The 26,796-nt window shown below is 37.9% G+C and overlaps 2 protein-coding genes and 1 pseudogene across 17 annotated transcripts in view; 2 read left to right on the top strand and 1 right to left on the bottom strand.

Annotated features, from left to right (window-relative positions):
* Positions 1 to 7,017, top strand: part of LOC109066895 (SRSF protein kinase 1-like) — a 39,071-nt gene extending 32,054 nt beyond the window's left edge. For 2 of the 7 annotated variants that reach the window (XM_042733643.1, XM_042733641.1), the window contains exons 12-15: positions 50 to 157; positions 2,615 to 2,684; positions 3,870 to 3,962; positions 4,226 to 4,770. In XM_042733643.1, coding sequence (XP_042589577.1) covers positions 50 to 157; positions 2,615 to 2,684; positions 3,870 to 3,962; positions 4,226 to 4,410 — 456 coding nt within the window. In that variant the 3' untranslated portion in view covers positions 4,411 to 4,770. Of the gene's footprint in view, positions 1 to 49; positions 158 to 2,614; positions 2,685 to 3,869; positions 3,963 to 4,225; positions 4,774 to 5,831 lie in introns of those variants that run through there. The other 5 variants (XM_042733640.1, XM_042733644.1, XM_042733639.1 and 2 more) reach the window with 5 other exon arrangements.
* A 1,542-nt stretch (positions 7,018 to 8,559) lies between these two features.
* On the bottom strand, positions 8,560 to 11,571 carry LOC109066896 (annotated as a pseudogene).
* A 12,774-nt stretch (positions 11,572 to 24,345) lies between these two features.
* kif21b (kinesin family member 21B) overlaps positions 24,346 to 26,796 on the top strand; it is an 89,119-nt gene continuing 86,668 nt past the window's right edge. For all 10 annotated transcript variants that reach the window (XM_042733633.1, XM_042733632.1, XM_042733631.1 and 7 more), the window contains exon 1: positions 24,346 to 24,767. In XM_042733633.1, coding sequence (XP_042589567.1) covers positions 24,727 to 24,767 — 41 coding nt within the window. In that variant the 5' untranslated portion in view covers positions 24,346 to 24,726. The remainder of the gene's footprint in view (positions 24,768 to 26,796) is intronic.

Here is a 26,796-nt window from a genome sequence, read left to right as displayed (position 1 = left end):
GTGTCAGCGGTTGCTGCTTCTTTATGTAACTCTTGTTTGTCATCATCAGCACAAGCACTTCACAGACGACATTCAGACGCGGCAGTATCGCTCTCTGGAGGTGTTGATGGGGGCAGGATACGGCACCCCAGCTGACATCTGGAGCACAGCTTGCATGGTGCGTTTAAAGACAGCCGACTGAGATTTATTCAGAGCCTATATTTAAAAATAAATAAATGGAATAAGGTGTGAAGTGTGCAGTTCCAAAACATCAAAGTTTCAAATCAGCAGCTCTGTTGCAAAACCCAGTGAGCTGAGTTTTGTGTTAGCATGTTGCTAAAGTAATGACTTGATACTCGACTTTCATTCCAGTAATTTTAAGTTAGCATATTGCTAGCATAATGATTGATTACTTAAATTTGATTACAGTAGTTTTGCGTTATCATGTTGCTATGGTAATTTAATTCCAGTAATATCCAATATCTCAATATCCAAATTTCATTCTAGTAGAAATTTGTGTTAACATTTTTGCTACTCAAATTTAATTTAAATAGTTTTACGTAGGGCTGCACGATTAATCGTATTTCAATCTCGATAACGATATCCACCTTTCTCGATTAATTAAAAATAATATTGGTCACGATATTGGATGGCTCGTTATTTATCCTGAAAATGTGTTTTAATTTGCGTTATCTTGCATTGCTAACAAGTCTTCACTAGCGTTCATGCTTGTGGTTGCCAGATGTGAAGAGCTTTAAGTCCCATAACAGAGCTTTTCTCCTTTAAAGATACGCTTTCTGCCCGGTGTTTTATTTAACTTGTGCAATCTGGCAACCCTGTGCACGCTCACTGATGGCGGAACAAGCGCTGATGATGATATGAAAACATACGAGTTTAGCGATCTCTCCACAGCGATATTCTGCTTACATGAAAGTGTCACACAGCCAATGTGTTTTTTCACAAGCCATATGTACTGTTTGTGTTACTAAATGTGCCATGATCAAACTTTCACCGAGTTTCAATAATGTATCTATTGTGTTTGAGGAATAAATGTGCTTTTCCTACCTCTGGCAATACAATGGGGAAAATTTTACATATATTGGAATTGTTGGAATTTATATTAAGAGTTTCTAAAGTTTTACCAGTTTTCGTGTTGAAAATGGACTGGCAATGTTAGTTTTCAGTTTGTATTAACAATCTTTGAGCAAATTTACTGTGCGATCTGAGTGGCTTTTTCTCATTTGCGAACAAATTGTCACTTAGAAAATCTAATGTGAATACAGATTACAAAACACTAACCAAGACCATGAGTTTTGTATTATCATAGTTGGTTAAATAAGTAAGTGTATAGTCAGTGGAGGTTGGTTAAAGGACACATGAAATGTAATTGCATTTCCCTGCTGAAAAAAACAGCTAAAACCAGCCTAAGCTGGTTGACTGGTTTTACCTGGTCATCCAGCCTGGTCTTTGCTGCGTTAGCATGTTGCTAAGGTAGTGACTCGATACCCTAGTTTGATTCCAGTAGCTTTAGGTTAGCATGTTGCTAATGTAATGATTCGATATTCAAATTTGTTTCCAGTAGAATTTTGCATTAGCGTGTCGCTAAGGCCCTGTCCACACAAACACAGGTATTTTCAAAACCGCAGCTTTTTCTATGCAGTTTGGTCGTTTGTCCACACGCCTGCTGGGTTGAAGATTTTCAAAAACTCCGGTTGAAGTGTTATCGTTTACGTAGACAGCGAAACCGGAGATTTTGGCTTGTGACGTCGGAGCATGCCCTGTTATCTCCACCTACTGGAAACTTTTTCAGGCTTCTGACTGGCCAACATGGCTTTACGGTTGAGATTATATCGCCACCTGTTGGCTTTGCATGCTCTTGACAGCGCTTCATAGCATGCTTTTTCGTTTTCATGTGGACAGAGATTTTTTTTAAAAACGGAAGAATGAAAAACTGTTTATAAAAATACCCGTGTACGTGTGGACATGGCCCAAGATAGTGACTTGATATACAAATTTGATTACAGTAGCTTTATGTTAGCATGTTGGTAAGGTAATGACTCTGATTTAATTCCAATAGTTAAGCAATAGCATTTTGCCAAAGTAATGACCTTAATATGATTCCAGTAGATTTGTGTTAGCATGTTTTTTAAAGTAACGGCTTAACACTCAATTTTGATTTCAGTAGTACATTAGCATGTTGCTAACATTATGAATTTTTTTGTTTCTTCTTTTTTTTTTTTTTTTGCACTATTTTGGAACGGCCTTAGTGTCTCAAAATGCTGTGTAGGTCGGCAGCTCAGCAGCTTTTGGAACAGAGCTAATTTGCTGTCAGGCTGAAGTCACAGGTGTGGTGACTCTTTGACTGACTCTCCGAGCGTTTCATTGAGTGCTGCTGACGCTGCTCCCTCGGCCTTTGTCCTGCTTCACGCTGCACAGACTCTGCACCTTTTTAAGCAGTAAAGCCAGACCCACTGAGAGAGGTTAAACTCTGTCTGTATCAGCATTTCAGACCCACTGCGTAACAATAGTGTTGCGAGCTGCACTCGCTTCAGTCGGCCTACCACCTAGAATCTGATGCTAGGATCGCTATGTCCACACACACATGCATGCCTTCTCAAAGTGTCTCTCTCCCTAGGCATTTGAGCTGGCAACAGGCGATTACCTGTTTGAGCCTCACTCCGGAGAGGATTATTCCAGAGATGAAGGTAATTATTCTTCCACAGCTTGGGATTCAACCCACACAACTTTAGCAGACCCGAAGCCAATCAAAAGCCTTAACACATAAACATCACACTGCGCCTATTAATTAACACTTGAACGAGAGCCATTACTAGACACCCAATGCATCCATTTCTCAAGCGCAGTGTAATATTTGCGCTGTCATTTTGGAGGTGGCACTAGGGAGTGAATGGCCAGAGAGGTTTCGGCCTCTGAGCTGTTTTAAGAATAAAACCATGTTGTAGTCTCCTGAAGTTTTAGCAGTTTTTGCGTTGCTGATTGGTCACAGTATTCCTGCTGTGCTGAAGTATATAATATAGTAACTAGGAATGCAGTATATATCAATACCACAGCAGCCTTAATTTATCAGATTCAGTCGATATCATATATTTGTGCATTTAATTTTTACACTTAGATTACATTTGCATCATTAACACTCACTTAGGGTTCAACTTTAAAAACACTAATAATTTTATCTTTTAAAAAACTATCAAAATGAATATGCTTTTTTCATACGGTACATAATATGCTAGGTAACACTTTATTTTAAGGTGTCCTTGTTACACGTTACATGTACTTACTATTATAACAACCATAAATTATGCATAATTACATGCAAGCAACCCTAGACCAAAACCTCATCCTAACCCTAAACATTTAGTAAGGGCATGTAGTTAATTAATATTACTCAGTACTTATATGTATAATTACATAGAAATTACATATAACAAGAACACCTTAAAATAAAGTTTAACCTAATGTTGTGATGTCTTCGCATTTGAAGGGATTGATTTTTTTTTTTTTTTTAGTATTTTATTTCTTCTTCTTATACAAAATAGTATCAATTTTTAATCTTGTATCTGTAACCCTGTTTTAATATTACATTAATAGCGTCTTTGACAGTTTTAATAGACCAGCCCTAATAGTAACAGCTAAATAATCAATTTTTATTTTATACAAAAAAATTTTTATATACTGTATCCTAGATATTTTTATTACGTAGTAATTCTTGTAAATAATTCATATTTATTAAAAAAAAAAAAGCCAACTCTAAATCAGTGACAAACATGAATTGGCAGGATATAGCTAATATCAATTCAGGTGAATAGTAAAAGTTTGCTGCTTGTAAATGTCTGAAGCTTTATCTCAAGCCTCATTTGTATTGTAAACAGATCACATCGCGTTAATCATCGAGCTGCTGGGGAAGATTCCTCGTAAACTCATCATGAACGGCAAATACTCCAAGGAATTTTTCACCAAGAAAGGTACGTCTGTCAGTAGACACTCTATTACATGATTAATTGCTTAGCTAATGCGTTTCACGTACTTGATAAACCTGCTGGCAGTGTTCAGTAGCTTTGTGTGAATGTCACAGTTTGACTGATGGGGTGTGTCTGCACTCCCATTATTAGTATGGCTATACATTTTTAGTGTGCATGTAATAAATGCATAGTCCATATTTCTGTTGGGTTCCAGCTGTAACTTCTGATTGGATGTGGTTGTGTCCATGTATTTATTTGCACGCTAGGTGACCTGAGGCACATCACCAAGCTGAAACCGTGGGGTTTGCAGGACGTGCTGGTCGAAAAGTACGAATGGCCCCGAGAGGAAGCCCAGAATTTCTCAGACTTCCTCCTCCCGATGTTGGACCTCATTCCAGAGAAAAGACTAACGGCTGCCGAATGCCTCCGTCATTCCTGGATCGCCCCCTAGTGGCCAAAAAGCTCCAAAGCGTGAGCACACACTCACTGACAGACACCGTCTTAGGAGCCGTGCCTGGAGTCACGGCAAGTGCAAGAAGGTCCGCTCACACAGATCCAGTTCTCAAATCGTTGTTGCTTTTTTTACGTAATTGGTATCATTTGATTGTACCGTCATTTTAGTGGTTTGTGCTCTTGATGATTTATCTAACAACCACTTTTCTATCAATATCCGTCATATCACAGGATGGTTTGAAACATCTGATCTTCTTAAGAGTTTCCACTTCTCTGTTTTCTTAGTGTTTGCAGTAAATCGCACTCAGTAGCTGATTGTACTGTTTTTTCATTGTATTAAAAAATCGATTGTTAACCGCGGCTGTTTTCCCGTATCTTCACGAGGGGTTTTACATCAGCTGTCTGAATGAAGAGAACACGAATGGACGTTTTCGAAGTCCTGAGTGCGTTTCAGAAATCTTCATATTGAATGTGAGCTACTATACAGTGCAAGAGAGAAACATACATGTATTTTTTACCACAAAGGGCAAAAAGCAAATCAAAGAGAAATGCTAACCTTTCATGTGTGATAAAATCCATAAAGGACTATCATGGTTTGTACAACAGTAATAATGACGTTTAACATGTGAATGCCAGGGAGGAGTTTTGGTATCAAGGTCGTTGGAAAATCTCAAATCGGTGAAACATTTCAAATTGTGTACATACTCATACCAAAGAGTTGGTTCTTCACACGATCAGTGTTGTACAGTCTTAAGTCCCATTATTTGTGTACAGTTTTGCTATGAATGAATGGCTTAAGGAAAATGTTTGAGAATCACTGATTTAGAGATGCCTTGATGTGAATCTGCAATGATCTGTGCATCTTTTTGAGCTTTTTTTTTTTCCCCACGGTGTTTGCGAAGGGCCTTTGCTTTCTCTTTTGGACGAGGCGGTTTCATTTGACTTCTACAAATATCATCTGCTTCTACACTCTCTCCTTTTTCATGAATGTCTCACTGCACTGAACTGAACTAAAATAGTTTCTGTAGTAACTTCAAATAAAGTTTTTGAAATGCCAAAAGGATTTTGTAATTTGGATTAACTTTTGAGTTTTGATTCATGTGTTCGAGTGTATCCGGTTTCATTTCAATATGAATTTCTCATGTTCGTTTCAGTTTGCTTAAGTCTACATTGTAAAGAGTTTAGTGAATCAACGACTCGACACAAAAGTTGCTAGTGTAAAGTTAAGGGAGAAACAAAGCTTCAAATCAACTGAACCACTTGCTTCACAAAACGATTCACTGAAGCATTCGAAACATCAAAGGCTGGTGCCCCTGCTGGTCAAAAATGCATAAATGCAATGAATCTCAGGCTAAACATGCATTAATCAGCTTTTACAAACCCACCAAGCTGAAACCGTGGGGTTTGCAGGACGTGCTGGTCGAAAAGTACGAATGGCCCCGAGAGGAAGCCCAGAATTTCTCAGACTTCCTCCTCCCGATGTTGGACCTCATTCCAGAGAAAAGAGCAACGGCTGCCGAATGCCTCCGTCATTCCTGGATCGCCCCCTAGTGGCCAAAAAGCTCCAAAGCGTGAGCACACACTCACTGACAGACACCGTCTTAGGAGCCGTGCCTGGAGTCACGGCAAGTGCAAGAAGGTCCGCTCACACAGATCCAGTTCTCAAATCGTTGTTGCTTTTTTTACGTAATTGGTATCATTTGATTGTACCGTCATTTTAGTGGTTTGTGCTCTTGATGATTTATCTAACAACCACTTTTCTATCAATATCCGTCATATCACAGGATGGTTTGAAACATCTGATCTTCTTAAGAGTTCCACTTCTCTGTTTTCTTAGTGTTTGCAGTAAATCGCACTCAGTAGCTGATTGTACTGTTTTTTCATTGTATTAAAAAATCGATTGTTAACCGCGGCTGTTTTCCGTATCTTCACGAGGGGTTTTACATCAGCTGTCTGAATGAAGGGAACACGAATGGACGTTTTCGAAGTCCTGAGTGCGTTTCAGAAATCTTCATATTGAATGTGAGCTACTATACAGTGCAAGAGAGAAACATACATGTATTTTTACCACAAAGGGCAAAAAGCAAATCAAAGAGAAATGCTAACCTTTCATGTGTGATAAAATCTATAAAGGACTATCATGGTTTGTACAACAGTAATAATGACGTTTAACATGTGAATGCCAGGGAGGAGTTTTGGTATCAAGGTCGTTGGAAAATCTCAAATCGGTGAAAACATTTCAAATTGTGTACATACTCATACCAAAGAGTTGGTTCTTCACACGATCAGTGTTGTACAGTCTTAAGTCCCATTATTTGTGTACAGTTTTGCTATGAATGAAATGGCTTAAGGAAAATGTTTGAGAATCACTGATTTAGAGATGCCTTGATGTGAATCTGCAATGATCTGTGCATCTTTTTGAGCTTTTTTTTTCCCCACGATGTTTGCGAAGGGCCTTTGCTTTCTCTTTTGGACGAGGCGGTTTCATTTGACTTCTACAAATATCATCTGCTTCTCCACTCTCTCCTTTTTCATGAATGTCTCACTGCACTGAACTAAAATAGTTTCTGTAGTAACTTCAAATAAAGTTTTTGAAATGGCAAAAGGATTTTGTAATTTGGATTATTTTTTCAGGTTTGATTAATGGGTTCGAGTGTATCCGGTTTCATTTCGATATGAATTTCTCATGTTTGTTTCAATTTGCTTAAGTCTACATTGTAAAGAGTTTAGTGAATCAACGACTCGACACAAAAAGTTGCTAGTGTAAAGTTAAGGGAGAAACGAAGCTTCAAATCAACTGAACCACTTGCTTCACAAAACGATTCACTGAAGCATTCGAAACATCAAAGGCTGGTGCCCCTGCTGGTCAAAAATGCATAAATGCAATGAAATCTCAGGCTAAACATGCATTAATCAGCTTTTACAAACCCAATGCAAATGTTTTATTGACCGTATAATCTATCAAATGCTAATCTAATACCATTAAATATTAGGTATAATACATGCTCTTTTGTCAATTTTCAGGGCTTGTTTTGTTTGTTCTTTGGTTGGCTCATGCTTAACGGACCAATAAAAAAAAGCTAATTAACTACTATTGCTATTTTTATAGAAATAATAATTATTCCTTTTAATTATACAATCTACTATACCTTCCTGCAGCTTTAAAGATATGATTATGCTGCAGCAGGTCCTCACGTGATATGAATTCGCAGGTCAGAACCCAATAAACTTCTGATTTGGAATGCAGTACCATGCACGACGTAAAATGCATGATCTTTGTGAATGAATGAAAGTGAATGGAACAGAATTTGTAAGTCCAACTGCTGCTTAACATTGTAGCTAGCAAAAAGAGCCACTGAATGAATCAAGTAACAAATCTGAATCTTTTAAGTGAACAGATTCAAAATTCCAGTCTGGTATGGAGAGCAGGATTTTGGACCAGTGAGATTCACTGTGGGCAGGGCTGGTCAATGTGACATACAGTATAAATAGAAATAAGTTCATTCCTGTTGACTGATTTATTTTTTACAAAACTCAAAAGTGATATTTTATTAAACACATTTCCTCTGAAGTTGGCTTTGGTCTCAAAATATGAAATATCTCGATGCAGTTTATATTTTAGAAATAATGCTTGAAGTAACCTTTAAGGTGGCAATACTTATTACAGACAAGTGTAAATCAAATTAATTATTTTCCTTCATGTTTCTTGAAAAGTGGCCCAAAAAACCCACAAGGGGTCTTCATGCTTCCTCTAAAGACAAAAAAAGAGCTCTATAAGTTTCTCAACAACATTCACAGCCTTGTATGAGGAATAACAGGAATAGCATGATTAATAGTGTTTTTCTGTGATGTTGCAAGTGACTGAGCACGCTAATGAAAGGCACACATAAGTGTACACAAATCTGTCACGGCTAATAGAATTCATTTTACAAGCACTGTATGCTGGAGGTGAGCTCTCTGTGATTACAGAGCTCTGCCACGGCTGGAATCATGTCTCTCCGGGCATTGTTATTTTTACACCGCAGAAGATACACAAGCTTTTTTTTTTTTTTTTTTTTTTTTTTTGAAAAGAAGCAACTTTACATCAGCATGAGATGCCAGCTTTAGTTAGATCAGATAAAATGGTGAAGGTTAGAACATAGGGTGCTGTAAAAAGAAATGAAACACTCTCTGCCCGTCTTTCTTATATTATTTAGAGGAACAGTTCACCAAACAAAAGAAATGTGTCATTATTTACCCCCACTGATGCTAGTTTAAACACATATCACTCTCTTTCCTCTAAACAAGTCACCAGTGCTTGCTAGTAACTGATTACATGTAATCTGGATTACATAATCAGATTCCACAAAAGAAGTACTTGTTATTAGATTATATTACGTGTTAAAATCAGATTGCATTAAATGACCAAATTACTTTTTTATGGATTACATGATTTCATATTAACACAAGGACATACATAAATGTCAAACTCAATCCCATTCAAATGTTAATCAAACGTAATCAAAAAGTAGTCCGAATACATTACTTAAAATGTGTAATGCTACTAATTACATTTTTGTCATGTAGTTTTGTAATGAGTAATGGATGTAGCCAGTACTGCAGGTAACATATAACACCTGGAAGTCTTCTGGCAGCAGTGTGTCTTGCTGGTTGCCCAGAACAAAGGCCAGGAATGATAATGTGAGTCCATGATCCTGATGATGACCAGGATGTACGCCCAGCGCACCGTGCAGTTACCCAGCGTGTATTTATCCGTCTGCTGACCACACATCCACTTCCCCTCCTCTGAGTCCCAGCCGTCTGGATAGATATACAGCTTATGACCATACAAGTCACAGGAGATGGAAAAGAAACCCAGTCAGATAAACATTAAATGAAGGGATTGTTTAAAAATTGTTTACATTTTTGTCATTTCTTAAAGTGTTTTGTGTTTTTCGAATTGTTATATTATAGTTGTTTACAATTGCAAACAGATTCATTAAATAACTTTTGTTTTTCAAGCTATAGTTCTGTTCAGAATTGAAACTACACCACCGTTCAAAAGTTTGGGGTCAGTAAGAAATTTCTTAACACTTTTATTCCAAAAGGATTAAATAAATTGGTCAAAAGGAACTATATAGACTTTCACATTGTTAGAAAAAGAGCAAATAAATGTTGTTCTTTTGAAGTTTCTATTTATCAAAGAATGTTGAAAGAAAAGAAAAGGAAAGGAAAGAAAGTTTTCCAGAATGAAGAATGACAGTAAAGACTGGAGTAATGGCTCAGATGTGCAATTATGGCAATAAATTACATTCTAAAATATATTAAAATAGAAAAGAGTTGCTTGAAAATATAATCATTTCACAATATTACTGTTCTTACTGTATTTGTGATCAAAATACATGGCTCTTGCTTCTGTGCTATTGCTTCATAAAATGCAATCAACATAATATAATATAATATGTCAACATTGCATATTTCGAAGAGGCATTCCTCCAAAACAATAAAATGTAATAAAATTAATAAAATTTATTTTTATTCTTGGTCAGTATGGTCTATATGTTCGCTACTTCTTATAGACTTTAATCTTTAAGTCTATACTGAAGGTAACTATCAAAATAAACCCACCCTGAGAATTATTCCCTGGAGAAAAGGCAAGACTCCTTCACATTAGTCAAAAATACTCTTGGGTACCAGAAATACTTTGCATTGGAACTGTTGCCTGGCAACTTCAGCCACACTTAACTCATCATTTATTATTCATATGGCAATATACTCTCTGCAGGGCAGCTGGTGCTGCCGTGGGTATTGCCTTACACACACTTGCTCTCATTATCACTCTCACTTTCATTTAATGAGTATGCATTGCAAATGCACTGTTATGTAACATGATGTGATAAGAGGGTTATCTGTGTCCTCATTGACAACTTCATTAGATAGAATAAAACTTAATATTAAATTTCACAACGCAGCACATTTTCCATTGATTTTTTTTTTCACAATATATTCCATAGATTTTACTGGAAAGCAGCATTGCCTTTCAATAAGATGTGGAACTATCCAGGGTGCTGAAGTCCAGAGTAACCTCATGCAGTTCAGGACTGAAATAAAGCTGTTTATTTCTCTATACAGCCTCAAGAACGTAACTGAACTTTTGAAGCATCTGATGAGTTAGTCAGTACTTAATAATTATAATATAATAACTACTATAATAACTTTTACAGACCATTAACTCACTCTGTATAAATTGTATGATTAAAACGAAATCTTTAAAATTTACATTTGCATTAATTTAAACAAATCTGTAATAAAACATAAATATTTGTTAAAAAACTTTAGTTTTAAAGATTAAGAAAATTAGTTGGCAAGGCAACATTCCATTTTTAAACATTTAAACAAAGACATGTTAATATAAAATAAGTATTATTATTAATATTTTAATTAGCTTTTATATTTTAGTTTTCATTTTAGTTGAAATTTTAGTATTTTAAGTAAATTACTAAAATTTCAACTAAAATGAAAACTAAAAATATAAAATAACAGCTAATTAAAATATGAATAAATGCTATAATAGTATAAAAACGATACAAAATAAATGCCACTTGGTTTAATATATAATAAATTATAATTAAATAAATTAATGTTATATTTTTAAGAAAATAATAGATGTGTCCAAATACTTCTTGGGGTAATGTATAATATAATATAACATAACATAATATAATATCATTTATATTGGTGGTTCATTATTAATGATTATTATATTATAATTAATGTTTATGTTAATTAATAAAACTCAAATATGCGCAAATCTTGTGCACGCTGCCTGAGTTGCAGAAGAAAAACAAACTATAGCAGACAGTAGTCCCTAAGATCAGCCGCAAAGAGATCATGGCGGTTTTGAAGGCACCTGAAGGGATGGATCCAAAGTCCAAAGTCCCTTACACACTAGCTCTTCTGTGATGGGGTTCCCAATGCAATAGTAAAAGAGCCCAAAGTAGCCTGACTGAGGGGTGTCAACACTGTCTCCAATCCAGTAAGGCTGAATGAAGACCACCACACAGATGATGGCAAAGCAGATGGTGAAGATAGTCCACAGCACACTGACGGCCCTAGCGTTTCTCACGTAATTTGTGTGATAGATCTTGGCAGCCTCCTGGGCCGATAACATTTTAGTCATGTTTGCTGGAGAAGATGGTCCACCCGAAGGTGTGCATTAGAGGAACGCTCACAAATAAAAAAACTAACAGCCAGTCGGTTTGTCTCTTTAGTACCATACACAGGTGGATAGACAGAGAGATATAGAATTAATCATCAATCTGCCAAAAGTCTTTCTTGAATCAATCCACTACTTTAAAGAAAGATCAAAACATAAAAATAACAACATTTAAAAGAAAGAAAAAAAAAAACTGCCATGGATGTCAAATGTCTCCTTTCTGAAGGAAGTGTACAGCTCTGGGATCTGAGAGATGCATTAGATAATGTAACTCAGAATTACTGTAAACTGAGTCTCCATCTGCAGGCCAACAGTGGTTAGATGTCTCCTCCGACTGTGTCCTTTCTTCATTCAGACAAACACTCTGGTACTGTGAGATCACTGGATTATTAATTAATGGAGGTGTAGAGTTACACTCTGGCTGCGTCTCAAACCTAGAGAGCTGACTCACCGTCTGTGACTAAAACAGCTCTCTGTCATTCACTGTGCTAATACTTTTCAATGAAAATAGACAGACAGAGCATACAGTTTGTCTCTTTAGTACCATACACATTTGGATAGACAGAGAGACAGACAGACAGACAGACAGATAGACAGACGGATGGACGGATGGAGAGACAGACAGACGTACAGACAGACTGACGGACAGACGGAGAGACGGACAGACAGAAAAATGGACGGAGAGACAGACAGACAGATGGACGGACGGTCATACGGACAGACAGATGGACGGACGGACAGACAGACAGACAGACGGACGGACAGACAGACAGATGGATGGAGAGACAGGCAGACAGAAAGAGACAGACAGACGGACGGACAGACAGACAGACAGATGGAGAGAAGGATGGACTATTGGCACCTTTGATGAACAAAGGCAGCTGTGAAAATAAATCTGCATCATTTATATTTTTGATCTTTCATTCAAAAAAATTTGCTAAATTTTAACTTTTCATTGAAAAAAATCTCAGGATAAAATAAAGTTGTTCTCCAGTGCATGTTGGCCACAATTATTATATACTTTTCAATGAAAACAGACAGAGCATAAAGAGAGACAGACAGACAGACAGACAGGCAGGCAGACAGACAGACAGCAGACGGTGAGACAGACAGACGGACGGACAGAGAGACAAACAGACAAAGCCTCTCCAAGTATCACAGCTGGAGAATTGCAGAGATTAGATGAGTCTTGGGGTCAGAAAGCCTAAAAAATATTAAACAGCCACTACATCACCACATGTTCAGGAGAGTTTCAAGAAAAATCCTCCTCGCTCATCCAAAAACAAACTCCAGCATATTCAGTTGTCAGACATGACTGGAACTTCAAATGGCACTGAATTTTATAGTCAGATGAAACTAAAAATAGAGATTTTTACCACCAGATGGGTTTGGGGCAAACAGGGATAAAATAACCCCATGCCCACGGTTAAATATACTGCTGGATCTTTAATGTTGTGGGCCTGTTTTTGTGCCAGAGGTCCTGGACATCTTGTTCAGATGCATGGCATCATGGATTCTATCAAATACCAACAAATAAAAAAATCTCAACCTGACTGCCTCTGTTAGAAGTCTTATAATGGGCCGTAGTTGGATCTTCCATTAGAACAATAATCCAAAACAAACACAGAAATGTGTCAATGACCACAAAATGAAGCTTCTGCCATGGCTGTCCCAGTCCTCTGACCTGAACCCTTTAGAAAATGAGCGGGGAGTGAACCGAAGAGAAGAAGCATCAACATCAAGCTGTGAATCTGAAGGATCCGGAGAGATTACTAGATGAAGGAATGTTCTCTGTTCTCTTGTCTTGGGATTTACAAGTTTTGCAAGATAACCCTTTCCAAATTACAAAATTTCAAACATAACAAGGACATTGCAAAAATTGGGTGCCAATTATTGTGGCCCGATGTGAACTAGAAAAAACATTTATTTCATTGAGATTTTCCCCTCACTTTCCATTGTTTTAACTTTAATGAAAGGTTAGAAGAATTTTGTGCATTTTTTGAATGGAAGATCAAAAGGGTAAATGGTGCAGATTTATTTTTTCACAGCCGCTTTTGCTTATACTTACCAATGGTTATTTAGTGGAGGGCAATGTAGGTCTGGCTGTTTTCCTAGTACCATCATTCTATAGCAAACAATCCAATCTTCCAGAAAATAAAAAGACAGAAAGAACAAACCGAAATATTGCAGTGTCTCATTGTGGAGTCAACCACATCGTTTGCCAGGCTATTCCTGTTTTGCAAGATAACCTTTTCCAAAGGGCCCAATGTCACTCAGCAATATCATGCTTTATCCATTAGGAGGCGCTTTGATATTGTGAAAACTCTACTAGACACTCAGAGGACCAAGAGGGCTTTCAGCTCTGAGTACGCTTCTCATATTCAGTTTAATCACTGATTCAATAACTGGGCCAATTATTGTATTACAGTCAAGTCCTGTGTTCAGAGTTCAGACAGAATTTTATTAATGTTACGGTTTAACGTATACAGATATTGTGTGGCAAAATCAGATTAGCCCTGTCAATAAAATTATATGTGCAGACTACTACATAATCACCCTGCCAGTTTTAACAATTGGCCCTGGTCCCATTTTTAAAAAGTGACAGAAAGGGATAAATAACATTGACATTTAGAGGGAATAATGTCACCATCCCCATCACCTGTCCCTCCGGTGCATAATTGCACAATAATTCATGATTAAAATATATGAACCAAAGGTGCTGGGACAATAGCACAATACAGTGGCCCCCTGGGGTTGAATAAGGAAATCAATGAAGTGCTCATCTGCCCAATTCATCCGTCCCACTGGCTTTGTCATGAATAGTCGCCAGACGCACGTCAAGTGACGGACAGAACGTGCCATCTGCTGCTCTTGTTAGCATTTCGTAGGGCAGAGAAACAGCTTATTTTATTTTATTTTGTTGCTAAGTGTCACATTATGGAAAGCACTGAGGAATTACAGTGAATTACACAACACCATTAGTACAGAAAGCTTCCTAATGTGAACTGACTGCTTTATGATATATTAACAACACTTTGCAGCCTTGATGGTAATGTGATTTTCCTCTGGGACATTTAGAAACCACACGTTCCCCCTGCTATTCAACAAAGATTTCCTTAATAATGTTTAACCAAATGATATATGAACAAAGTGATCTGTCAGACCCATGGTCCACTCACTTTTTATCACTTTTATCTCAGCAGTGTATTAAAACAGCTGCTTTCAGAGCAAAACAATAGATGGTTTGGCTAGTTTGCAGTGCTTTAATTCCAGTTTTCCTTTTCATAAATGGTAAAGCAAATTCCTAAGTATTTGCTAACTTAAGTTTTAACACCAAACACTTATTGAACGTGTGTTGAGAAGTGGTTTACTACTTTGTTTGAAAGACTAAACTATTATTAGACTATTATTAGAACCTAAACTAGTATACTGACTATTATTAGAGAAAAGAGAGAGCTTTTTGACCCTCAAAAATTCTGTTCTGGAAGCAAGTTTGACGAGCGGGTACGACTTTCCGTGAAAAGGTCGGATTGCTTTAGCAAATATACAAAAATACACAAAATTTTAAACAGTTGCTTTAAAAGACGTTCAACTTTTTTTCGCCTGTGAATAAGTTTTGCAAAACTGTTGGTTTTCCATTGTTTTCTGTGTAAACATGCACTTGACTTTGTTGCTCATAAAAGCCGAGGCAACTGTGGACTTTAAAATATTATGGAAGGTGGACTGTGCCAAAAATCTTTAAACCGGAACGCGCAAAATTTGACCTTGTACGCATTAGTCTATTTGTCTGCATTAACGAGTGAATTTAATGCGGGAAAGGCGTCTTAAAGAAAAAAACACACATTCCGCATACAAAATGTAAAAATATGTAATACTGCACTTTTACATCAGTCTTCGTGATGCAAATTTACAGGGCAGAGTTCACTGAATTTGAAATTTGTATCGTCTCCTTTATTTATTTGCATACGTATGAATGTATGAAAAATGGCTCTGATATGAATGCAAGTCAATTTAACCGTAAATGTAGTGTGAACAGCCCTTAAAAAAATTAGGCGCAGTTCCATGAGCAAAAAATGGTCAATTTTCCGTAATGTATCTATGGGTAAAGCACAGAAGTCACTTTCACACAATACAGTTGTTGTTGTCAGTTGATCAGTGGTCACATGACTCTACCATGAGAAAAAACTTTTTCACCCTTGCACAAAACTTTCATTCGCGTGAATTCCTATTGAAATAAATAGAATTTGACCTCAAAATTTCTCAGAGCAGCAGTAAATGTGATCGTATCTTACCACACAACATTTTAAAAACATTGTGCTTGGGTTAAAATTCAACACTTATGAAAGCCGTTTTGCATTTTTCCAATGACAATGCCTTGCATCTCACATTTTTTGCTGTGTAAACATGATCATATTTGTGTAAATAAAACTTCATTGCACACTGCAGCACTAGAGACCTACAGTACATTCAATCAGGCGATGTCATCCTCTGGTCATTTACTGTGTGGTCTTTCCACAATGTGGCCAGACAGCTGGTGTCCATGAGTGAGATGTACTTACAGTAATGAGCACTGCACTCCACCAGGAGTATTCTCTAATGATTTGACCCCACTTGTTTTGGGGTCCCTTAAACCTTTTCAGCCTGTCCTTTACTGTAATCCAGACTGCTGATTCCTTTTGATTAAATCTTTATTGTCACAGATCATAAGAAGAGTTGTGTTCCCTCGTGGCTAAAGGCAGATGCTCATCTCGTGATGTGTATCGCCCTCAGGTTTGTCTATTCACACCGCTTTGTGGACATCCTAAATGATAGCCTTTCATGTTGTCAGGTCATGGGCTCTACTTTTCTTTTTAAAACTGTTCCCATGGAAACAGGGTGCAAAATGCACAAACTGTATCTGCTACAAAACTGGTGCAAGATCAATAGGCCCTCCTCCAAAATGCAAGGGTGTATTTTGCAATAATGACCAGCCGACTGTACATTTTCCACAATTATGTATGGTATAAATCACATTTCATGACATTCAAAACGTTTCTGATTTACTATGTTTCCTATACAGTGGTACTTACTGGGCTTTGTTTCTATCGCTTATTTCATAATAAATGGTCTTTCTTGTCATGTGCGCTCATGTGGTTTCAAGTGGTCTAGTTTAGGCTTGTCTGCTCTTTTTACCCATCCAAGACAAAAGAAATCCCCCCCTTTCTGCTCCGCCGTGACCTCACTGTCACCAGGCTTTTCTGTCCGTCATGTGGCACGAACACTATCAATAACCGTGTCAGTCCCATAGGCTATGCTCAACCCCACCATCCTCAACCCAAATCAAGCCCAGCGTGAAATTCAGAAGCCTTGGGGGGGGAGTGAAACCACACGCGACACAGAATGGAGGCCCCCCAAAGAGACACTCTTTTGACCACCAGACCGCCCCGACCATTGACTTCCTTCTCAGCCAACTGTGCATTCATCACACCATCTTTGCCTTTGTCAACATTCGATGGGGTAATTATTCCCCCTCTTCATGAAAACCAGACGCCATTAGTTGCACAGAACAAGCAACTGATTTGCAGGGCAAGCTAATAAAAACACAGCTAATTTCAAACATAAATTGTGAATGTTGGAATACTAAAAACTACCTGAAAGTGCTGGGAACACATTATAAGCCTTTTTAGCTTGCCTCATCATGAATATTAATCAGGTGGCCTAACATTCATCCAGTAGTCATCCAGTATTATTTTAGTTCATATAAAATATATTAAATTTACCTTTAATATTGAATAACACATACTGTTACAATTATAATCAAGGACTTAATGTCGTCTTTTAGCGTTATTTAAAGTAAATGTACTTCTTTAAACCTCGACAAAAGATTATTAACCCAGAAGGATTTAAAAATACTATAATTTAAAGTTAAATTCTTAACTTTGGGCATTATTACAGCATGAAAACAAAGTGTGACACTAAGAAACGTAGTCATGAAAGTGGACTTTCTTTAAGTTCGCAGAAATGGCCATTTCATTAATATTACATAATCTAAAATATCAACAATTAAAAATATACTTTTAAGAGTTATATACTAAGACTGTATACTTCTACAGTAGAATGGTAAAGGAATAATTCAGTTTACTCAATTTGCTCACCCTTCTTTGTTCCAAAGGTGTGTGATTTTCTTTCTGCTGTGGAACATAAAAGAGGACATGTAGAAGAAAGAAAAGGCATGCAGGTTTGGAAAAAAGGAGGGTGAGTATCCCTTATCACTCTATTTACTGTAGAAATACACACAGTCAGCATGTTGCAAGTTGACTTTCATGGGCTCTAACCTGTGCGCTTTGGCAAGCCCCTTCCCACACAGATGGTGATGTTGCTGGGGGGAGGATGCATGTAATTTGGGGATGGATGAGGGAGTTTGTATGTCATTGTGTGTGTTTTGTGTGCAGCCTAGGGGCACAGACATACACACATACACAGCAGACTGACCTAGATGAAGTCAGAGCTGTCAGCTGACTCTGTGCCTGGCCGTTCCCTCGCTCTTTACCCAAATGTGCGGCTGCTGTATTCACAGGATAGAAACAGACATGGACTGTGGTTAATCTGCCCCCCACACTCCACACAAACACACACACACACAGAAAGAGTCAACCGCACACCGCTCCACTCCTGGCTATTGTATGGAAGCTTTTGTCTGCTGTGGGGCGACCATTAGACTGAAGTGTGCTGGGATCTTTAAATACACACTGGAGCCTTGTCATCAAAAACTCTACTGCAAATTTAATTCAAATTCATCTGCACAGTGCAGAGTTGAATTAATCGGGAATAGTCCCTTGGTAACCCATAGGCAGATATGAGTTTGCAAAAACTGGATGCATAATAATATTCATTTTCAGAAAGCAGAAAAGGGTGATTAAATAACGTGAAATTGAATCAGCTTATGACCTCAAACTAAATATAGCTAAAGCTGCTCGTTACTGTAAGTACATAAAGGATACTGCACAAAAGGGATTATGGAAACATCAAAGAAAATGAAAATGTGCATTACGTTCTGTGTCATTCTGCTGTAGGTCTGTCAGTTTCTGGTTTGGTGGTCAGAAATATTCTGAATGTGTGTGTGTGTGTATATACAGGTGCTGGTCATATAATTAGAATATCATCAAAAAGTTGATTTATTTCCATTAAGTCCATTTAATGTTTATTACTGAGACGTGGATTGCAATTGGGGACATGAGTCCTTTTTCTGAACTCATACCGCGAGACTGTAAGTTTTTTAATACCCCTCGTTCATCAGGTCGAGGGGGAGGACTGGTTTCTATATTTAAAGAGAAGTTTAATTGTAGATTAATCTCAACGGAAGAATAGCAAACATTTGAACGACAACTGTTGATACTAGACATTGGTAGTCCTGTTGCCGTTGTTGTTATTTACAGGCCTCCAAAAGCACAGAAAGATTTTATTAATGAATTTGGGGATTTTCTTGGAGGTTTGTTCTCAAATTTTGATAAATTGTTAATTTTAGGCGATTTTAATATACATGTCTGCTGTCCAGAAAATGTGATGTCGAAAGACTTTTTAAACTTGATGGATTCTTTTGATCTAACCCAATTAGTAAATGGCCCAACTCATATTTATGGCCATACAATAGATCTGGTATTGACACATGGCCTCTTTATTGAAGATTTAGAATTATATGACCATGTTATATCGGATCACAAACCCATCTTGTTTAATATCTCTGTCTCATGTTGTCCTGTTAATCCTGTGAAGTCTTTGCAAAGCTGTCGCAGTTTTTCAGCAACAACTGGTACAGAATTTAGTACAAATTTTAATGAGGTGTTGTAAGATATCTGAATCTGCTCTACATGATATGGGTGTGGAAGAGCACTTGTATTGGTTGTATTCAACCTGTAAAGATGTGTTGGATGCAGTAGCTCCTCAAAATACTAAACAGCATAAAGTTAGGTCTGATCCGTGGTTAAATAATGAGATAAGAGGTCTTAGATGAATTTGTAGGCAGGCAGAGAAAAAAAAGGAAGAAATATAAGTTACAAGTTTATTATGACATTTTTAAGGAAGCACAGAAAAAATTTCAGAGCACTATAAAATCAGCCAAATCAAGGTATTTCGTGGAGAAAATAGAAAAGAACGCTAACAATCCTAGAACGTTATTTAATATAATAAATACAGTTATAAATCCTCCTACATTAATTCTAGATCCGTCTCCATCATATAGTTTTATTGGACTTAACTGCGGCCTTTGACACAATAGATTACACGGTAATGCTTTCACGGCTTGAGGAATATGTAGGGATTCAGGGGTAGGCCCTAAATTGGTTTAAGTCTTATCTGACTGCCAGAACCATGGCAGTGAGACTGGGCCCGTACACATCGAGATCGACATCACTTAAATGTGGTGTGCCACAAGGCTCTATCCTAGCCCCTATGCTTTTTTCTCTTTACATGCTCCCATTAGGAGACATTTTTAAGAAGTATGACATCACATTTCATTGTTATGCAGATGACTTGCAAATATATTTACCGTTACAAAATGGAAATAATGTGCAATCTCTAATGTCGTGCCTGTCTGATCTTAAATCATGGCTTGCGTGTAATTTTTTATACCTCAATGAAAAAAAAGACAGAGGTTGTAGTGTTTGGCCCTAGAGGAACCAAAGGCGCAGCAGAGTTCAATTTTGGATCACTGGCATTATATGTGAAAGATCGTGTTAAAAACTTGGGTGTTTATATTGATAGCGCACTGAAATTGAATGCACAGGTAAATTATGTGGTCAAGTCAAGTTTTTTTCACTTGAGAAATTTGGCTAAAATGAAATCATCTTTGACATATAAGAGCCTTGAAATTGCAATCCATGCTCTTATATCCTCAAGACTTGACTATTGCAATTCTTTATATAAGGGTATTAGTCAAGCATCTATTCAACGGCTACAAAAGGTACAAAATGCTGCAGCGAGATTACTAACTAACACTAAAAAACGTGAACACATCACTCCATCCTTGGTCCATTTACATTGGCTCCCAGTACAATATAGAATTGATTTTAAACTCTTTTATTAGTGTATAAATCTCTTCACGGCTTTGCACCGACTTATTTATCAGATTTGTTAATAGGGTACAAGACAGGTAGAACCTTGAGATCATCAACTCAAAACCTGTTAAAAGTTCCAAGGACTAAGCTAAGCCAGAAAGGGGATCATGCTTTTGGGGTAGTTGCTCCAAAACTTTGGAATAGCTTACCACCACATGTTAGGGACGCTGATTCTGTACATGTTTTTAAAGTACAACTTAAGACACACTTGTTTGAAATGGCTTATTCATCTTTTTGATGATAATGATTATTATTATTTACATATTTTTAATTACTTTTTAATTACTGTATTGTTTTATTGAGATGGTGTAAAGCACATTGGTCAACATGTGTTGTTTGAATGGTGCTATATAAATAAAAGTGACATTGACATTGACATTGACATTCAAAAAGTGAAACTTGTATATTATATTCATTCATTACACACAGACTGATATATTTCAAATGTTTATTTCTTTTAATTTTGATGATTATAACTGACAACTAAGGAAAATCCCAAATTAAGTATCTCAGAAAATTAGTATATTGTGAATACTGAAGACACCTCGTGCCACACTCTAATCAGTTAATTAACTCAAAACACCTGCAAAGGCCTTTAAATGGTCTCTCAGTCTAGTTCTGTAGGCTACACAATCATGGGGAACACTGCTGACTTGACAGTTGTCCAAAAGACGACCACTGACACCTTGCACAAGGAGGGCAAGATTTAAAAGGTCTTTGCAAAAGAGGCTGGCTGTTCACAGAGCTCTGTGTCCAAGCACATTAATATAGAGGCGAAGGGAAGGAAAAGATGTGGTTGAAAAAAGTGTACAAGCAATAGGGATAACCACACCCTGGAGAGGATTGTGAAACAAAACCCATTCAAAAATGTGGGGGAGATTCACAAAGAGTGGACTGCAGCTGGAGTCAGTGCTTCAAGAACCACTACGCACAGACGTATGCAAGACATGGGTTTCAGCTGTCGGATTCCTTGTGTCAAGCCACTCTTGAACAACAGACAGAGTCAGAAGTGTCTTGCCAGGGCTAAAGACAAAAAGGACTGGACTGCTGCTGAGAGGTCCAAAGTTATGTTCTCTGATGAAAGTAAATTTTGCATTTCCTTTGGAAATCAGGGTCCCAGAGTCTGGAGGAAGAGAGGAGAGGCACACAATCCACGTTGCTTGAGGTCCAGTGTAAAGTTTTCACAGTCAGTGATGGTTTGGGGTGCCATGTCATCTTCTGGTGTTGGTCCACTGTGTTTTCTGAGGTCAAGGTCAACGCAGCCATATACCAGGAAGTTTTAGAGCACTTCATGCTTCCTGCTGCTGACCAACTTTATGGAGATGCAGATTTCCTTTTTAAACAGGACTTGGCACCTGCACACAGTGCCAAAGCTACCAGTACCTGGTTTGAGGACCATGGTATCCCTGTTCTTAATTGGCCAGCAAACTCACCTGACCTTAACCCCATAGAAAATCTATGCGGTATTGTGAAGAGGAAGATGCGATATGCCAGACCCAAGAATGCAGAAGAGCTGAAGGCCACTATCAGAGCAACCTGGGCTCTCATAACACCTGAGCAGTGCCACAGACTGATCGACTCCATGCAGTAATTCAGGCAAAAGGAGCCCCAACTAAGTATTGAGTGCTGTACATGCTCATATTTTTCATGTTCATACGTTTCAGTTGGCCAAGATTTCTAAAAATTGGTAATATCCTAATTTTCTGAGATACTGAATTTGGGATTTTCCTTAGTTGTCAGTTATAATCATCAAAATTAAAAGAAATAAACATTTGAAATATATCAGTCTGTGTGTAATGAATGAATATAATACATAAGTTTCAGTTTTTGAATGGAATTAGTGAAATAAATCAACTTTTTGATGATATTCTAATTATATGACCAGCACCTGTATATATATATATATATATATATATATATATATATATATATATATATATATATATATATATATATATATACACACACACATTCAGAATACATATACACACAGTATGTATTTATAAGACAACAGATAAAAATGAAACATATAAACACACATGCGTGTGTTTGTGTGTTTTCTTTTGCCTTTGATTTGTTACAGAGAATTTCCTATGCATTGTTATATGTAGATTTGTCTTAAAATCTGATTAATTATGACAAAATTAGGGTGAAAGGTGAAAGCCAGTATTCATATTTAAGGAGGCATTTTCAAAAACATCGGCTTACACAAACTGAGATTATGTCCTGGCCTTAACGCAAAAACAATCCTCTCCTAAGTCTCTAAAATAGCATCATGTGATGTTTTAAACCTCCAAGCGTGGTAGCTTCATATGTGTGCCCCGAATAACACTTACATAAGTGAATAATCCAGAAGACGGGTTTTCAAGGATATTCTTAATCATTCGCTTCCTTGGAGATGTCATGTATGATGGGGGCATTATGCAATTGATCTGATACAATGTATCTTTAATCCTATAAACTGTTTTGACGTTTGTTTGAATGAGTTATGAATTCCTCTTATATGCATTGGATGGTGGGTGGCTGCCCTGCATTATGCAACATGCATTAATTTATATGAAACAGCTTTTAGACTGCAACTGATCCTTCCACAGGCGAAATCCTCATGGGAATCTGGTGTTCTTGTGATATTATTTAGTGGTGATTTGGACAAAGTGTTGTTCCTCAACTCAGAAAAACTGCTAAAGTTGCTCCTATAACTCCTGTTTCATTGTGTTGGACTGAAGTTACAAGCTCAAACCATTGCATTTGGTTTCTATTTGAGGACAAATGCTTTCATGTTTCCAGTCTTGTTAAAATTTAAATTAAATTATATAAAGCATGCTTTTGTTCCTCACAGTTGTCTGCGACTGTTTAAACTGATACAATTTATGGTTCCACTTTTAATGCAGAAGTAAACTTGTCTAACTTTCACTGTGTTTCCCAACCGTTTACAGAGGACCAGCATGCTTGTCTTTACGGTAATGTATATCCAATATATTTCCAATATATCCAACAAATTTTGTTTGATTTGAGAACAAAGACTCTTTTGTCCTTTCTCATTATCTAAGGCTTTAAATGCACACTATTAAATACTTTTTCACACTTTTGCATAATTTGACAAAGTCACAGCTTGACTGCATGATGAAGGCTATAAAAAGATTCGATTCAGTATTTACTTTGATGTTTCTTTGCTTTCTTACAAATCACGTGTCCCATAATTCATTCTGACCATTTAGAAAAGACAGGGTTGTGATGGAAATGATACCACAACAGTGAGACAGTAGGCCTAATTTGAGTAAAAATGAACAAATAATTTTCACGCAAGTATTGACACGTTACGTTCATTTCACAGTTTTAAACAATAATTAATAATTATTAATAACAATAAGGAATGATTAACATAAACACATTTACATGACTAAAATAACACGTTAAATTATTTCTCAGTACCATGTGTAGGCTATTAAAGGGAACGGTGAATCGTTTTTCAAGGATTTGGAAAATGAATAGGATTTCCCAAAGCAATGTTCAGATGTGTCGACTCAAGTTGGGTTTAATCTATGACCGCTGAGTCTGCTTTTAAACGGTAACCTGCCGCTGAGCTCTAATTGGTCAATTATGTCTATATGTGGGCGGGAACAGCAGTACGTGTGGTCGGGAGGCGTGTCAATCATCTGCGTACGGACACGCCCACCGCCGCTCTCTCAGTGAGCGCCTTCATTGAACGCGCGAGGACGCGGACGCTGTGCGTGCTTTCGGATGTACACTCGCACGTATGACAGGATACAAGCTCGAAGGAAGAAGATATGGCAATCACCGTCATCTTTCATGCGATTTAAACACCGTTCTGCTGATTTTAGCAGTATTGTAGAGGTGAGCCGCGATGTCTGGCTTCGTGACGCTGATTGACGGACCGGATCGCTGGCGCGCGTGTTAACGCACAACGGTGTTTTCAGCTCGCGCGTAAACTTTGCAAGAACTTTCTAGTTTGCGGCATCGAATCGCTTCCCATTTTGACGGGCGAGGTGAAACGGCAGCACAAAGCATGGCGACACAAAACGACTGCTCTGTCAAGGTCTCTTTAAGGTAAGCCCGACTGTCAGAATCTGCCGACTGTACCTCTGTGCAACCATCATTTCCCATTGTTTGTAGTGCAACACACTCTTCGTTTTATTTTATGTGCTTTGTTGATCTTACACTGTTTATTTACACCCGCGACAAAGAGTTTATATGACAAATAGGGCTGTTGCAATTCTCTGGGTGTGTGCTCGCGCTAGGTAAGACCCGGGTGATAGCCAGGGTGGGCACATGCACATATATGCAATATTGCAACCAGTAGAGAGTAAAATTGCTTGCAAGTGCCAAACACACAGCTATGCGCCATAGGTATAGATGCCATGTGCCGCCACATACATGTTACATGCATGCATAATAACATGCTTAACGCATATCGAGACAGAAGTTATATTTAGGCTTGTGTTCGTGCAAGTGTGCGGCAAAGTGCATTTAATTTCTTGATGAGTTTTGCATAACTGCTGAAGGACATCAGATGATGCAGGAATGTCTGCAAGGTGAAAATGGCACAAAGGCGCGTGTGCGCGCTCCCTCTCAGTGTCCTTATTTCCTTTGTTAAAACTCCACATTAGGGATTAATATCGCTGTAGATCGATTCGCGTGCATCGGCAATGATTATCAGAATTGACAATCAAATTAATGTGATTATTCACTAGCTGTGAGCTCGTAAAATTGAAGCGCGTGTCAGCAGTCTGGAGCGGTGAGCGCCATCGGGCTGCAGCATGACTGGAGGCGGAGGTCTAAGCATTGTCTGGATCCTCCGTAGATCAGTCTGATGGAAGAAGATAGAGATCAAATCAACTGTCTGGGTGTGTTATATCCCCGTAGCCCTGTTTTCTTGCTTTAAGCCCTCTGGTGAGCATGGATTGCGTGCTGTTTTAAAGAGCCAAATAGACTTGCTGTGACAGTAATGCAAGATTTTAAAGTGGGTCTTTTGTGTTGTCCAGTATTAGGAAGTGTGGCTGCAGGTGCATGCTTGATCTTTGATGCACGGTTTGCATAGTGAGCGTGCTTTACTGTGGCTGCTGCTCACTCTGGGTCACACCTGCAGATGGGAGGGGGGCATTACATTAATGAATGAAGTGTACTGCTGAGCATAACAAAGGCGGACTGTTATTTAAAGCTATACTTTATCTACACATCCCGACTGGATCTAGCTCCAAGGCAGGACTGGATTGGTATTCCTCAAACATTTGATGGGCAGTCAAACATCACTGTTAGCATTGTACATGATAAACATAAAGGGGTGTTCACACTGCAATGTCAGAGTGACCAAAAGTCATCCGTTTTCAATGATAATTGCCAACATCCTAGAAAAGTCGGCATCAAAAGGCAAAATTAGTAACCCACCACCAGAGAAGTTATTGCAGAGGCACCTTGAAGAAGCGTAACCCTTTTCTAGAAAATCAAATTAAGGTTGTTCTTGTTGCGACTCAAGTGCAACCAAGCACATTAGTATGTGGTCCTCGAAAGTTGGCTCAAATTATCAAACGGACTAGATGTATTTCTAGTCTGAGGGCAAAGATTTGGAGTCTGCATCAATCACACACCAAGTCACTTCTGTCAGTTCTCCTGCCCGTTCAGTCTGAATGGTTGATGGTAGATGAACTTGGCTTGCTGTCCTTGAACGAGGCTCGATCCTGAGGCTCAGCTTGAGATCTGAACGGTACAGTAATACATAAAGAGAAAGATTGGGATAGTGGAGGGATGCCAGATGAACTGCTGGGACGTCTCAGTGACCGCTGCTTATGTACGATTGTAATGATGATTGAAAAGACTGAATGAGTAGGCAACACCAAAACCTATGAACCTAAAGTTGGGATGAAATAGAAATGAGCTACATTTTCAAAATGCATGTTACTGATCTTATTGTGAAAGATTCATCCATGCAGGTTTCATTCATTTATTAATTGCAGTATCATAACTCAGTGAAATTATAAGAATTCTCTCAAACATCTCCAATCAGTTTGTCTGCATAAACCCTACCCCATGCGAAATCATGTCTGCTGTTCATTGTTACAAGGTTAAGTGTAAACAAAGC

This window comes from Cyprinus carpio, chromosome B11 (genome assembly GCF_018340385.1).
Source record: "Cyprinus carpio isolate SPL01 chromosome B11, ASM1834038v1, whole genome shotgun sequence".
In the NCBI taxonomy this organism is placed as follows: Eukaryota; Metazoa; Chordata; class Actinopteri; order Cypriniformes; family Cyprinidae; genus Cyprinus; species Cyprinus carpio.
Note: the sequence above shows the minus strand (reverse complement) of the source record. Positions and strands in the feature narration are given on the sequence as shown.